At 41.8% G+C, this 16783-nt stretch overlaps 1 protein-coding gene across 1 annotated transcript; it reads right to left on the minus strand.

The window, feature by feature from the left end:
- Positions 1–10482: 10482 nt before the first annotated feature.
- Positions 10483–16143, minus strand: LOC121598935 (alkaline phosphatase 4-like). Its single transcript, XM_041926317.1, has 3 exons — positions 15206–16143; positions 12281–13417; positions 10483–12215 (listed from the first exon to the last, which is right to left on the minus strand). Exons 1-3 carry the CDS (start codon positions 15333–15335, stop codon positions 11758–11760), a joined length of 1725 nt encoding a protein of 574 aa, XP_041782251.1. The 5' UTR covers positions 15336–16143; the 3' UTR covers positions 10483–11757.
- Positions 16144–16783: the final 640 nt, after the last annotated feature.

The following is a 16783-nucleotide window of genomic DNA, read 5'->3' on the forward strand; positions in this document are numbered from 1 at the left end:
AAAAATACGAAAAAAGAAGGTTTTGCACAGGAATTGGGAACGTAATACGTATGCGTGTGGGTATGTGTTGCATTCTGGATGAAGAATGTCCTAAACTTTCATACAAGGGGGTAATGATGGTGCCTTGGACTGCCAAAGTAAATGCAAACATTCAAACGATGATAGTTGTTCGGTTTGCTGCCATTTCAATGTCATTTCTTTTGCATGCTCCACTTTGTCCGTCTTGGCCAGGCTAGCTGGAGGTGGAAGATTCGTGTTCGGTCCAGTTTCTGTAGGATATTTTAAGCGTTCTATAGCACTGGGCAACTGGTAAGTGCATTGATGAACACGACAGGACGTAACCATGTCCTGTTTGGTTCGTACAGAATCGCGCACAGTGATGACGTTGTTTCCAATCGAGTGCCCTTTGCCGGAGCGAAGCTTTTGCCAGACATATTACCCTTCCAAGTGCCGAGTGATGTCATGTCCCAACGTGACCAAGCGGATGGCATTTGTTTTGCTCATTCCTGTCACGTTCGGCACACGTGAAGAACCAACTGTACCGAAAAAAAGGCAGAAGCGGGACTCGCTTATGGAAATGCGAGGTTCTGTATTTGGAATCTTCTGTGGAAACGAAATCTTCCAATGATTTCCAACGGCAGTGGAGCATCAGCACTCAGCCGTTGATGCCACTCGTACTGTAACATTTACACACACACACACATACACATTCAACTACCTCGGACGGAGGCCGAGGCAATTGAATCCCCGTTTGCAAAAGGCAAATTTGCGTCCACAGCATTGACAATCGAGAATTGCTGTCCAATGTACCTAGCGCGTACCTAGGACCGTGAGTGTGACACTGAACCTGGGCAAAGGCATGGTTTGTCAAAAGACGTGCGGACAGTTTGCCGTACAATTTTTCTCAATGTACCGGCGCGGACGTGATTTGTTGCCGGTTCATTTCCATACAGACGACGTCAGCAGTGGTGTGTATGTGTCATTTGTATCAATTTTTCTCCCGTTCCACGTAGACGGTTTCGCTCGTGTGGCAAGTTCGTCGGGAGCTTTCAGCGCCTGGAGTAGATGGAGAGCAAAAAAGAAACGATCGTTTATTCAAGACTCTATCTTAGTAGCCGGTTTAAAGCGCACACGGGCAAGGATCTAGAATGCTTGCGGCTTGAGCAGGGCTAGTGATTGCATCGTTCACACGAAGCGGATAGTCTTGGAGGAGAGCTGTGCTCTTTAAGCATGCTTAATTAATTTTAACGAATTAATTTAATCCAATGCTAATGATAATGAAATCCACGTGGATCTTTCCATCTCCTCGCCGGTGCCATGGTAATGAGAGTGCAAGGCTCGATTAGTAGCGATGGAAGACACGCAAACTTCCAAAGCTTGCTCATCATGTCCTGCCTTGGTTTTTTTTTGCTCCGAAATACCTGTAGAACCTTCAAATTCGCTTTGAACAAGAAACTTTAGCTTAGATAAATATCCTTCCCGGTAGATGTGCAGGCTTCCGGATTGAAATCTTTTAAAGTAAAGTGGAAATTCATGTCTCGGACATGTTACAAGCGTCGCTCCCAGGTAGCGATGTAAAGCTTACAGTGTCTAAAATTAGCATGCCTTCTGCACTTCTTATATTACAGCCCCAACCGACATCGCTTCCAAGCAGCCAGCTCCGAATGTTATTTATCGTTTCAATTTGCTGGTTAATGGCATGGTTAAGAGGTAAACCACCACCCACCACCCCCATTCCACGTTGATTTGTCACCAAACATAAGCATGTCTTTTCTTGGCGGAATGGAATGTCTTTTCGTCGTTGCGCAGGTACGTAAAATTTTAATTAGCATCCGATCATAAAACAACTTTCCGTGCGAGAGGGGCAATGCGTGCCAGTGTGTGTGTGTGTGTGTGTGTGTGTGTGTGTGTGGCGATATTCCTTAGCTTGGTTTGGTGCAATAAATTTCATCCACTTACATGGGGAGTTAACGATGTTCGTGCTGTACCGCTTGGCACCTGCTAGATATGGTAGCAAATTTTCACGTTGAATAAAACCGATCCGTCCGTTAAACTCCGCTCTGCAGCGTGTGGGTCGGTTGTGCCATCTAGTGAAGATTTTCGGACGTTAATCCCGCCGGTAAATATGGGTCGCCTTTATTGTTCACTCTTGTTCACGCGTCCGGCCAAAGAAAAGGGCAGCACACCGCTCTGAGTACCACTGCCACTGGAGCATCCAGTGAGGTTCTCGTGGGGTGTTTGATAATAGATTATCCCATAACTTGCCCAAACGAGCGATGGCTTGGGGTATACTTAGCATATGTTTTGTCTGCACCTTGCCATCCTGCGTGCGTTTTGCGAAACACTCTTTCCCGAGCAGACAGTCATGGCCATCGTCGACGGTTAAGGCAGACGCACCGGAATGTGGGTTCACCTTCTGTTGTCGGTATGCATAATCGTATGCAACGGCATCGGTGTCCGTCTCATGGCCATATGGTGTGGCTTACACATTGCGATGCTTCTTGACGGATCCTGGCCTTTCTGCTCGGTTCCAAAGCTCCATCCGTGTGCGGTAGCGTATAGTGAAGAACCTTCTCCTATCCTAACCTAGTGCAACCAACGACACTACTGCTTCTGGTTGGTTAGTGGTCTGCAGTGGAGCAACCTGCTGCAAACTGGTAAAGAGAAAAACAGTAAAGGACAAAAGTTTCCCCCGTGAAGACCAATTTTCTAACTTCATTTAAGGTAAGGGCCGGGGAAAGGGTTTTAACGTCATCTGGTACGCAGCACACAGGTAAGGTGTGTAAAGTTTATACACTACACGGTAAAAGGTGGAACCAGTGTGAGGTAGTGGAACGGTTCGGTTAGTTCACTTAATGGGGACCGGTTGGAGTGGGAAGATGGTCATCCCACCGCCGTCTTTTGCTTTTCCTGTGCCCACCAAAAGCCAAACATAAAACATTCATTATAGCAATGGACAAACATCACTATCTTAAACACCTTTCTGGCCAGATGTCGGGATGGGAGGATATAGTTGGTGCAATGTTTGAGAAGTGCTTACCACTCTCGATGTTTCATGAAGGAAGGGTTTTTTATTGGCAGGAATGTTTTAGTCATGTTTGTATGTATATATAAAATATATATAGAAAATATATTTTAAAATTATTGTATTTACATAATATTACACTTTACTCTTCATTTAGACGAAATTAAACGTGAAGAAAATTAGCTAAGCCAAGGAAATTTTCCAATTTCGTATTTGCAAATTTCAAGCGTAACCGCGTGTCCTGAGACACATTCAATCAAAAAGCTCCGTCTACCTTTAGGTATCTACTTGAGCTTTTAGCAGAGGGTAAGTTTTATCGCACCAGTAAAGACAACTAAGCAAACAAGGTTGTGTGAGAGGGAAGCTATCACCTTTACGGTACACCCTACTATCACCATAAACTCGATCTCGTTTGTATAGACGGAAACGGGGAGTGTTTAGTGGACACTTTAAACTTTTATTTATAATTAGTTTTTTAATTTGCCTTTCTGTGAGACTGGATTGAAAAGGTGCCCATTTTTCTGCATGCCTAAACTCGCACCTACTGTTTGTGGATCTACGGAATAGTTCTGGCGTTTTTTTGCAAGCAACAAACAACAAGGCTCGGTATGCAAAAGTGGCGAGCAAAATGCTTCAACAAATATGGCACACTTTGCGTACTTATCGATACAATCTAAATACGATCTCGGCAGGGACATGCTTTTGCCAAACTTTGTGGTTGTGTGGGGAAAGGACATGTTTTAACGAAATTGCTGCACGGTTAGGTTAGTTGCTTTGACTCTTTGCATCATGGTGTTTGATGCTTAGATTTGACCTTAGCCGGTTTCATGGTACCCGGCTTCTTTGCTGTCAAAATAGAGTCCATTTAGATGAGATGGTCTGCTGAAGGGTTGGCAGGGAAAATCATACCATACGTGGGATGTGTTCGCATCGCCTACAACACCTCCTGCTGTTTCGTGGTTAGTACCTTTTAATTAAATAAAATGCTTTACCCTAATAGGAACTTGTTTAGAAGTTCAGGTTTTTGTGGCAGAAAGACAATTTAGATGCAGTGTGTTGATAAAAGTAGCTTAGAAAGATAGTTTTGGAAGGTATAGGGAGTCGGGAATATGGCACAACTTGAATAGATGCATAATTTCTTAAGGTAATTTCACGATTCTTCTTCTTCTTCTTATTGGCTAACTGTGGTCATGTCGACCTATACAGGTTTTCGAGACTTATTGAGTATCACGTAGGCGGATAGTTAGGCCTTTCTAAGGGGGGATGGACCATATGAGGGTTGAAGTCACAACGGGCATGATGTTAAATCGTGCTAGTTGACTGCTGTGCAAAGCCCAAGAAACATTCTTATACATTTTACACTTGAACATATCTAAAGAATGCTTTACTATGAGTATACTAAGCCACATAGTTTTAACATGTCTTTTGAAGATGCTTAACAGTCTTTAAAGTTGTTAAACCTTTTAAACGATCTGACTTGGCTTATAAGACTGGCTTATAAGACTTATAAGATGGCTGACTTTAATTAATCTGTAAATGTATTCTTAAGCACGTTTTAAGGCTTGTTATTTGAGACTGAGGTATTAACTGATCTTATTAATTACTTAAAAGTCTTGAATGAAGGAAACATGGAACAAACTACTATACAGGTTGTACCTCAGATACGCTTCTTCTTCTTCTTTGGCACAACAACCGTTGTTGGTTAAGGCCTGCCTGTACCCACTAGTGAAGTGACTTATTGTTACCATAGCAGGATAGTCAGTCTTACAGATGGGGGCACGGTCTATTCGGGACTTGAACCCATGACCCATGTTGTTACATCGTACGAGTTGACGACTGTACCACCAGACCGGCCCCTCAGATACGCTATCAACGCAAAATGTGGGGTGGTCCCGAAGTACAGTCGTTAATTCGAGCGACTCAATAACATGCTCGTCAAGGGTTCAAGCCTAGAATGGACCGTGCCTCTGTAGCAAGGATCCGACTGTGTGCTAATGAATTAAGTCACGAAAGCCTTATAGGCCGGCATGTCCGCGTTGGACATAACGCCAAATAGAAGAAAAAGAGGTGGGGAAGCGTGTTTAAGCCATTATATATTTTAGTTTCTTTTCGTTTAACTTGCAGTGATATTGTATCAAATCAAACCCGCGATTGTGTAAATATGCGTATACCAGGTTTCGCGTATCTCTGACACTACGTGGAGAGTCTTAAAACTTGTTAGTCTGCACAAGTGTTTTCTAAAGCAATATGATTTTTTAAAATTATTGTAGCCACACAGAGAGAGCTACAAATCGACTGAACTTGTGATCAAACAAGTCCTTCTGATCTTAAGCCAATATAATCCATTTTTATTGATACGATTGTTGATTTGTGTGTCCAATTTGTGCCAGCCATGTTGATATTTTGATAAATAAATTCATAGTTTGCATGGCATTATAGTTTACTATGGCACAGACTTGAAATAGCATTTAGTGCAAATTGAGGGCGTTTGAAACAATTTTATAATTTTAAAATAATTTATTTTTAAACTAAAAAGATGCATATTATTGCTGCGCTTTGATGTTTTTCATATTATTATAAAGTTTTTACATAATGAAATTTTCTTGACATGGATTTCTGCTCATACGCGAGCGATTTCATCAGAAAAAATGTTAAGACAAAATAATAATTCTTAACCATTTTTATGACTTCATATTAATTACTTCATTGCCGTCTCAAGAACATATCCATATCAATAAGCTGTAATTTTGATAGTTTATTTGCGCCTGACATCTTGAAGGTCTAGAAATGAATTAAATAAGCACAACATTAATATTCAATGAGAAAAAAGGAAATAAAAATAATTTAAAATGTAATCCAAAATATCTCCGCCAATCTGTTTCACTATACCACATAAATCATTTGACTAAAGTATTCCTTCGTGAAGGACCATGCGCCTCCTTCACATTTTCCATGATCCTTCAAGTAGGGCAAGCTATAAGTACACTGCAATATAGGTTTGTGTGTGTTTGCGTGTACATTAGTGATTGTTTGAATTGACCAGTGTTGAAGAGTTGAGTACACATAACATTTGTTATCACCGTTCCTGCGAACCAACTGCAGCATTATAATGCTTCATACAGCATGCAGCACAGCTACTTCATTTTTTCCTGCTAGCATGTTTGCATCTTTTATGCTGATTTATTCTCCCGATACAAGTGGGGAATGAAAAAAGATTAAAAAAAAAAACATTCAAAAACATGTTCACCTCACTGCCGCTCGATGAATTGTGGCCACAGAAACAAAAAGAACCGGGCACGTATGCACATTGTGCCAACTCTCAATGCACGCATGCAGTCGGAGAGTTTTTACAAAACACTGCCAATGAGTTGAACAATCATAAGCTAGGGAGGAAAAAAAATAGAAAACGAGACGCGTTTTAAAATGAAAGAATACAAAAACATCCTTCACAACGTTGGCTTTTCGCACGCCACTCAGTACTCGCCAGTGCCACTCCATCGGAACAGTTGATCCATACCACTTATGTTACCCGTACTGACTGACCATCTAACCGGAAGTGACGGCTAGAGCGTACGGTACGTGTTGCGCCTTCCCGGAGCTATTTAATGCACTGATATCGGTGGGGCAGGCTGTATGAAGTGGTCGGCAAGCAGTGTGATATGGCACTGAATCTATCTAAATCCGCGCGAACCATGATGTTTCAAAGTGTGCCACGCTGAATGAAGCAAACGTATGGCTAGCGCTCGACAGTGAAGGCTTTTCAGCGATTTTAATCTACATACTCTCATTCACAGACTCGCTCGGCAGCCGGTCTATTGTTTCACTTGCAAGGGCTTGCTTTTATTTCCTAGCGAGCTATCGAGACTTATCAATCGGCTTGATTAATACAAAATCGGTTCGTTTGCTATTGAGTGTGTTTTGCTATCCGATGTTATTGTGAATTTATTATGCGCATTTTACAATAGCACTTCTAGCGACATGGATGAATAGCAAGAAAGGTAGATGGTGAAAGATAAAATAGCGTAACGATTTAATGAGTAATTCATTGTATAATAAGTAATCTATCTAGTAACATGGTTTCTGCTGTTCGAATGGAATCTCCAGTATAAATAAACCTAATTGTGCATTTTATTTCAAACATTGGTTTTGTCGTGCTATTTGTTGTTCTCAAATATTATTGCTTTCATTTGTGAAAGATTTGAAATTAAATGCTGTAACAATGTTTGGCCGCTCGGGGAGGAATGTCTTTTTAAATGTTTGGCACCATTCATTAATGTTAACCTGCTATACGCGCTAATTTGAAAAGCTGTTTGAGCATAATGCTGTTAACATTCAAAGTTGACTAGGAAAAGTATTTCAATTATGTAACAAATGAATATTTCAAATGAACAGGCACCCGGTTAACAAGCGTTCCACTGTATTCTGTCATACATTTTGTGCATTTAGTCATGTGCTTAGTAACCGAATAGTAGAAGCCTGTTTCCAAACACGTCACTAACCCTTACACTATCGTTTGCATTCCCTGGGCTAACATACCCATGCAATAGATACCACACCCGGGGATTAGAAGGAGACGTGACGAAATCTGGTCAAACAAGATTAAAATCACTGCAAACAACAACCGGGTCCGAAACGGTTTCGGTAGAAGATCCCTCAGGGCCTGTGTTACAGCAGTTTGTTGATTGAATCGGATCCAAAATATTTGCCAGCCCGCCATAAGAGCATGAGTGGATTGGGATCGAAATAGTAAATTCCCGCAGGGGAGTATGCAATCAATCGTGCTGTTACATGCTCCTTTGCCCGCCCTGAAAATCACCTTTAATGATAAGAGGCTTTAAAAAAGGAAACAAATAAAAGGTTTCCCATTAGAACCACTTCGTATGGAGAAAAGTGAACCTTTATTGCTCGTTTTATTGATGTTGATCCTGTTGATGATTTTGCCATTTTTTCGTACTGATTTGAGGTAAATGAAATCAGCTCTTATTTGAACAGTCCATGAAAAAAGGACCTCTGAACTAGAAGCCAGGAATTTAACAGAGTTAACGCCAGAGTTAACATATCAGAGAGCAAAATTACCTTTATCTGCAGTGGAGCTTTTTACCATTTAGTCTATAAATGGAATGGTTTCTTTTTGGCACAAGCCCATTTTAAACCTACGATGAACCGTTTTCCAATCATCATTTTTGGTGAACTATATTGGCAATTTCCCGAAATGGGAATGCGTGTGAATAATCCATAGAATGTTTTAGTGAAAAAAGGAAACGGCCAGATACGGACAGAAACACGAACCATTAGATAAAATCGACAATCGGGACTTTAGTCCACTCCAGTCCAATAACCGTACTGGCAAAAGTTCACAAAGCGTTACAGACTGGACCGTACTGAACCGCTAAATCTTTCATCGTTGTAACGATGAGCACCGCCACCGTTTCGAATTAGGGATTTGGGATCTTGCACAATCGTACGTATAGCGACTGCGTTCGAAAATGGTTTGCCATTTTCACTGACCAAACGGTTATCGAGTTCGGGATGGGATAGCATTCGGATTGGAAAAACCATGATAAATGCCTTAGCAAAGCTTATCTTATCTATCGAAGACCTAGGTTTGTGCTGTTTCGGTCTAGTGAAACCCGTTGTACTGTGCTTTTTTTTTTGCTCATCGACAAACAGGGGATTTGGATTGTTGAAAGACTCTCTCTCTCAGGCTGGAGTAAAAGATTCCGGACGATTTTAGTCTCAGGATATAGCGAGGGAAGTTAATACAAATTGTTGAGAATTAATGGCATTCAATCTGGGATTAGTGGCAGGCAGGGTGGTTTGGTTGTTTGCAGCTACCATGAGATTGGACTTTATCGATGGATGAAACAATAGGGTGAGCTTAAACATTTCCAGAGTTTTTTTCTCTCTCTTTTAGTTTAAATTTTCTTCAGCTATTTAGACATAGAGTTTGAACAAATTGCGTGAGGAAAATAGTGCTCCGTGTGGTTAGCGGGGTTGAATTCTAATAATTGCTAGGTTATGTGATTTATGAATAGAAGCTTCACATAAACAGAGGGTTGTGTGTTACAGTATGTACTATTATTTGCGTTTTAACAGTTCACTGCACGCAAACGTGCATCGTCGTGACTAATATCAATGAACTAAGGGCAATATCTAATGAACTAAGGGCTGTTGGGTATATTTAGAACGCAGATTAAATTTAGCGTTTACTGTAATAGTGTCTGGCAATCTTCAAACATATCGATAAATACAAAAAAAGAATAATTTTCCAACTGTACTTCTTACACTACATAGTGTTATAGCAAAAATGTAAATGTTGAGAATTGTAAAGTATGAAAAACAATGCTACAAAAATAATAGAACACTAATACATTATAATAGAACATTAATACAGACAGACAGAAGCCTAAATTTTTATTTAAAGATGTATGCGTTTAAAAACTAATTATATTTTAGTACGTCTTATAAATCTAGAAAGATAAATTTTTGTTTTTAATTCGTTTGGTTTAACAGAAATTGTTATGCGTAATCGAACGCTACACTTCGAAAAAGTCTGCGAGAAATATTACACAAATGTTATTTTAACACTTTATTTAAAGGGAGGGTTAAAAAATTATTCCTGTCTCTGGGACTTTAATGCGCGAGAAAAAGGGCGCTTCTTCTGCTGATGTTCCTTAAGTACCGTTTTCTCTCGTTCCCGTTCGATGCGACGTTCGATACCCTTTTTCCTCGATGCTTCTTTGGTTGATCTTCGTATCGTACGAATTACAGTTTGGTATGATGGCCGATCCTCGGACCGACCGATTTCGCCTGTTATCTAATTACACGCTATTAGCGCCCTCTATCTGTCGAATTCTAATTATCGATCAAATAGACCGTTTGATTCTTATGAACACATATTATTTTATATCTAAATAACGATTGTATAACCTGTAGTAGATGTAAAACCATTTTGCTCTTTCTACCTTCCTTTTTAAATAGCTGTTCAGAAGAGCCCGTCAACATTTTCCAAATGTATATAATAATGAGTCAAGAACTTCTTGTTTTAGACACACACGTCTTTATTGCTCGGAAGCTATAACCAGAAGAAGGCATCGTCCTTACCTTTCTCGGTTTGAAGTGCAAACCGGATGTCAATGCTCCGACAGGCCGCCTATAGTATTCTTTTATATCTAGTGCAGCAGTACTTAGTCATTAGTACTGTGGAACTGCTTGTAACGCGTAATTATATAATTGTAAAAAGTTAATCACTTAGAAAATACAGTCAACGATACGGGTATGTTGAGGATATTTTCGTTAGCTTTATTATTTGGATAAATACAACAATATAGCCTCACTAAGCGCCATATGTCAAAAGCATTGCCCGTTATGCCCCAAGTATGACTATTCATTTTACCCCAAGTGAAGTTATTAAAAAAAAAAGTTTGTTATATTAATGAAAAGAAATATTGTATCTGTAGAATCTGAGAAATGAAATAAAATGACATTGAAAGGTGAAATCACGTAGTTCTGTATAGATATATCCGACACCTATCTATTACATAAATTGTCCATTAATAAGTCCCTTTCACATCAAATATGCATTAAATTGAGCATGGGGAAGTGTGCAACACATTACCTTTCTAGCAGTATTAGCCTTTCTGCTACACCTATCATCGTAATGCGTGGATGATAATTTCATTGCAATAGAATAATTAGCGCCCATTTTAACGCATTCACTCTTACACCCTAGCATCATTAAAAGTTAACAACACCTGCTTATCAGACAACCTGCACGACAATAAGCTTGTCAGAACGGGTCACGAAGGTAAACGGTGGTGTACTATGCACCCTCTATCACCTCCTTCCCATGAGTCTTTCCGTTAGATTCTGCAAAGGTAATATAATGGAAAATGGTTTCGCAGAGAAACCCTATAAGAATGGGGAATCAGCTCTGCTGCACCAAGCATGAATGGTGAAGGCTAACGATGGTTTTCAACGCGTAGAGTAAAATAAAACACCAGCATCTTCTCTTGCGCATAATGTCAGTGCCAATGCACCATCACCCTAATAATAATCTCGATTGCGCTAGAAACGATGTGTGTCGTAATTTTTACTTACAGCTTGGTGTACCATGCTGCAATGGAACAGGCTGTTGCGTGCATTCATTTCTTGCATCGCTTGGTACCTTATTTATGAAGTGCGACATGTGATAAATGGTGTAGCAGGGTCCCCAAGGAGCTTGGAGTAGATGATAAAGAACACGCTCGACTTTTCTAGGTGAAGCTCGCCTCGTTTCATCATCATTTTCAAAGAACACCAACGCAACGTCTTGTGAAAGAGGTGTATGAAATCCCGTCAAGGAGTGAAGCAGAAAAGCAAATGATAAACATTGTGAAGCGTACTAGTTCATACTGTTACGGAGAGAAAATTAGCTTGTTTGGAATAGCATTGAATGATTTGAAGAAACAAATAGCTGGCTTCATATTGTTTTGTCTATTGTTTATCATTATAACCGACTTGTGTATTAAAATTTTAATTATTAATACAAGCTTTACACTTTATGATATTCCACGTTTGTTTCAATTCCTGCTTCAATTGATCGTACTCGTTTGATAATACGCTTACAATTTGAAACGAATCTGTATATTTGATGGTGTTTTAGGTAAATTTCTATGATTTTGACGCCAGCATCTACGATCTTAATCTTAAACGACAGTACCTAATTGATACAATACGATAATTCTTAAAATTTACATTCGTCCTACTAAACTAACCATGGCATGCAGGAAGGCAATGACTAGAACAATACTGCTGACGGCACGTTGAGCACCAGACGCTTCGGCTGCTGTACGAGGAAAATCATCGTCGCAGGCAAGGTTAAACCGTTTTGCCGGTCCCATACACCCGGCGTAACTCATGACGTACGCAATGTAGTTTTGTTCGAACGTGCCGCGTACAAGATTAGCACCGGGGCCGGATGCAAACACGGCCACATCTTCGCCGCCGTGCGTTTCATCCGGCAGCGGGAACGCGGAGAGATGCTTGTAAGTCACTTCACTCCGGTTGAGTTGATTCAGCTTAATCCACGTCGCCCAGTCGGTCGACTCCTCGCTCAGCAGGCTAGAGTTCCAGCGATGCTGCAGGAAGCCTGGTCCGTTTGCGTAGGTTATCGTTTCGTAGGGAGTCGCGTTCGGTCGATTGCCAAAGCCTGCAGAAACAAAACACAAACAATTGATGCAAAAGTAACAAAAAAGTAAGAATTGCAATACACACCTAGAATATCGTTTCCTCGATCTGGATAGCCGTTGAAGGTCATCGCATGTGAATGATCCGCCGTTACGATAATGAGCGTTTCGTCTAGATCTACCAATTTGAGCGCAGTTTCTACTGCTTTATCTAACTCCACCACCTCGGCCAGTGCTAGATGGGCATGGTTTTGATGATGTGCGTGATCAATTCGGCCGCCTTCAACCATTAGAGCAAACCCTGCGGAATCTGGCCGCTGTAGAACCTTGATTGCTGCCTCCGTCATCTCACTCAGCGAGGGCTCGCCATCGGGAGTACGATCGCGCACCGTATCGTAGCTCAAATGATCGTCATTGAACAGCCCCAGTAGATGATCAACCTTATCCAGCTCGACTGCTCTCAGGTCGGAGGTTTTCCACGCGTACGCAGCATTCGTGCCGTTCCAGCGTAGCTTCCATTCCTCCACCAAGTTGCGTCCATCGGTTCGCATGCAAGTTTTCTCCATCGCTCCTTGGAATTGATACTCCGGCTTAAGATGGTTTGGCATCGATGCACCGAAATGGTTCCTGCCACCACCCAACACGACGTTCAGATTTTTCCCTGGTGCATCCTCCATCATCTGGCGAGCGATGTCCTTGATGCGATTCTTCAAATGTACTGGAATTTTAGCCCCACACTCATAGTTTCGATTAATCGAGTGAGCGTAGCAAGCGGCGGGCGTAGCATGAGTGACGCGCGTCGTGGTCACAATACCCGTTCGCTTGCCTTCCTCCTGTGCCCAATCCATAAACGAGGGCAATTTGGCCGCCTCCAAGTTCGTCTCGGTGATCGTGTAGTCCACTCCCAGCACGCCGTACTTTGTCTTGACACCTGAGAACATGGCAGTGGCTGTACCGGCAGAGTCCGGTACCTGTCTGTCGGTATTGTACGTTTTCGACATACCAGTGTTGGGGAAGTTGTCGAAGCTGAGCTGTTCCTCCTCGCCCGACCGACCAGCCCGCTGGCCCTTAAAGATGCGCCCGGTTGATAGTGAGGCAATGCCCATTCCATCGCCCACGAAGATGATGATGTTCTTCGCCACTGACGGTATCATACGACGGTTTTCATCGTACATCAGTACTTTCTTGAGGTAGGTTTCGGCATTGCGTCGCCAAAAGCGAGCGTCTAGCAGGGGAAAGGGGAAATTCAATTACTAACATGTAGAAACATTTAAACGAATAAACACATGTGTTAATTGTTACGAAATTCAAACTATTGAGAAGATCTTTGATGTGATTAAAATGATATGTTTACACCGTGAATCCAAAGATCATCTGTTAGCTTCCCTGCACCATAACATGATAATGGTTGTGCAATTGAACCATATTAGTTGTACCGCACTGGAACTAACCGTGAATGTAGCAATCAGCACCCGGCACTACCTTGCACAATTTGTTTCGCTTTAAAAATAAAAACAAAACCGGTCCCAATTGCTCGCACGATCGACGGGCTCGCCCCCAAGCCTGGAGACCAGGTTTAAAAATAGACGCAAGATTGCTTTCCACCACGTGCCAAAGCATGATCGATTATGTTGCCGGTAGCAAACCTGTTTTCCAGGCTGCAGCTGATCATATGAAATGATGACGGAAATGGAATTCATTACGCAATATGCAGCGGTATTCTCGGGCCACCAAAGAGGAGGAACGGAGAGGCGTATCGAGAGGTGTATCAACAGCTGGCAATGGGTAATTGTGTGTCTTTGCTAGTGAAATTACTGTCCGAAGTTGATGAGAAAATAAAGATACGATTATGATCGGTTAGCTGATGCTTATGATCGGGTTGGCAGTAGTCACGTGTTAAAGTTCCCTGTACTACACCAGGTGTTCATCGAACCGGCCTATGAGACCTAGCACTGTTGCTATCTGGGTTAGCGCGCGTACCTGCTGAGAGGTAGGCAATTAATTGCTATTCATTTTGCATTTGACCGAAGTACTGCCACTGGTTAGCCTAGATGGACCGTATCGAATGTTTAAAAGCAGTGATTTGCGATTTAATTGTGAGCATGTGTTTGGACGGTTTACGATTTAGTTGATTATTTTCATTAAAGAAGGCAATGATTGCAAAGAACTGATTTTTTGATATAATGATTTTTCTCTCTTTAAATAAATTAACTTCTTTGAATGATTGAAATTAATAGTTTGTAAATTATGTTGACTCCTAAACCTTACATTGTTTTGTTGATAAACAACAAATTTGACAAACGTGGACAAGCAATAAAAAAATGAAAATTGTCCACCGCAAGCACAACACCCATTACCAATCTTGAAGGCCAAATTCCCAAACAGATGGACAATGCGCAACAAATTGGCAGACAGAGTCACGGCCACAAACAATCGCAAAATAGTGACACTGAAAGCAGTACATCGAAATGCAAGCATGTGACCGTGACTAGTTTTTCGTGATCGAACATGATCAGCGGGACGGTTTTTTTACAGTGGGGTTTCTTAATTGAAAAAAATGAAATTTCATTGTGGTTACAAATGGCGGTAAACAATATTCATAGCCGATGTTTTGCTTTTATCACTAAAACTTAAAACCAGTTATTATTATTATCTGTGGTACTGGTTGCACTAGTACAGACTAGTAAACTTCGATCGTACATTGTTGCGAAAAAATGACACATGTATCAATAGAACAATTGTATCAACAGTTGCTTATATGGTTGAGAAAACTAAACACTTATTTTCATGCACATAAACATACTACACTCCGCAATACGGTCCTTCTGGATCGTTCCTCATAATTAAAAAAAAATACATGCACACTATACTGTGTACTGTTTCAATTGTACATTGTAGTTTATATTTTGATTAGTATTTGCTTCTTTGCCACACTTAAATGCTTACTTCCGTTGCCAACAGTTCATGTTCAATTTGTAGGTATTCATTTTTTTCGCACTTGCTCAATACATACCGTCGAGATTAGGTGATTTGTATACGGAAGCACCCTGTGCACGATCAATATCACAGATTAGGACGAACAAAAGGCCACTTAACAGCAATAACACGCACCGGACCGATGCAAACCGCAAACACGACGCCATGATGACAATTTGTCCAGGAACCAAAGGTATAAAACGAGCACCAACCGTGTGGAATGCGTCCAATTGAAAGTGTTTGAATATAGGCTATCACTATTGATGATAGCTATATTTCACCGGTTTGCAGAACACTTTCACCGTTCAAGAAGCGAACCTAAACTAATACCACACCGTTGCACATCGTTCGAATACAACTGATCGGGTTCCGATCGGTACTGCGGCGTCAGTCTAGCCCGTTCAACGTGTCGCTTGGTTTTGATCTTGGCCCACCAACAAACGCACCGAAACGCTACGGCAGCCCCCGGCAGGTGTGTTTTGTGTACGTCTGCTCGAATTCGAGGCGCACACTTTCACTGCGTCCGATCGGAGGTGCCGCCCGAAACGATCGCCGAATGCTGTCTGCTGACCTTCTCGTGGGCCCGATCGTGCTTAAATACTGAAACCCTCACTACGTACCTAGAGCATGTATGTGAGCTGCTGCTGCTGCTGCTGGTGCTGGCGAGCACGGTTCTCTCGGTCGCTGTTGATGCAGCTGGAAGGGGTGTGAGGAATGGGCCACGATCGTGCACGGTTAGGTATGAAGGGTTTCCGAGCGTAGGGTAGAGGGGAGAGGTGATTGAAGGGAACGCGAACAAACAGACGAGATAAGAAGAGGAGGGCAATAAGCAATCATGTCTTGACAATCGGTACCGAACGACGGCCCGTGGAGGACGGGTCGAAATTTCGCTCTCTTTCGAAGGTTGGCTCAAATATGCTCACGTGTGCAGCACGCTGCCACAGCACACTCTCGTTCTTTCAAACGTGGTTGTTTTGTACATGTGTTGAATAAAGCTCCAATCATACTCATCTTCGATCAGCTGCAACGATGCGTTTGTTTAGAATCGGGAAGAGAGATGAGTTTGCGCTCGATGATACACCGATAAGTGTAATAGAAAGAGATGAAAGCGTGAGAAGCAAAATAATGGAGTTCAGATATACACAATCACCGAACGTACACAGTCGAATCTCAAGCGAATTGTTCATCGTAGTGCATCGTATCGCACCGATACACAAACATACGACGCTTTTGCGTGCTCGACGTCCGCTCCCTTCCGCTTGTTGCTTATCCCTTGTACGATCCTAACCGTTCGTTCCAACAAGCACAGTCACGCATATTTATGGCGCTTATCAGCCTAACAACCGCTGTCTGTTTTGACAGTAGCAGAAGTGATGAGGATCGCTCAGATCGCGTCCGGGGAAATCAGGTGAGTGTAAAGGGCGGCCGTCACAGGTGCCGACATTAACGATCGCTCATAAAAGTGAGTAAACCATTTTATTGAACCCTATCTGTCCGTGACTGAGACCTGCTTTGCGACGTGTTCTTGGTTTGAAGCTTGCTGGAATGTCACCGCAAATACCTGCTGACGTACTTTTTCCATAGAGTAATTTACTTTTTATTTTGGGTAACTTTA

This window comes from Anopheles merus, chromosome 3L (assembly GCF_017562075.2).
Source record: "Anopheles merus strain MAF chromosome 3L, AmerM5.1, whole genome shotgun sequence".
NCBI classification, from domain to species: domain Eukaryota; kingdom Metazoa; phylum Arthropoda; class Insecta; order Diptera; family Culicidae; genus Anopheles; species Anopheles merus.

Coding starts and splice junctions, on each gene's coding strand:
- LOC121598935 (XM_041926317.1), bottom strand. CDS start 15,335: ATGGCGTCGTGTTTGCGGTTTGCATCGGTCCGGTGCGTGTTATTGCTG. Junction 13,418..15,205: donor CAAATCACCTAATCTCGACG/GTATGTATTGAG, acceptor TTCCCCTGCTAG/ACGCTCGCTTTTGGCGACGC. Junction 12,216..12,280: donor TCGAGGAAACGATATTCTAG/GTGTGTATTGCA, acceptor TTGTTTCTGCAG/GCTTTGGCAATCGACCGAAC.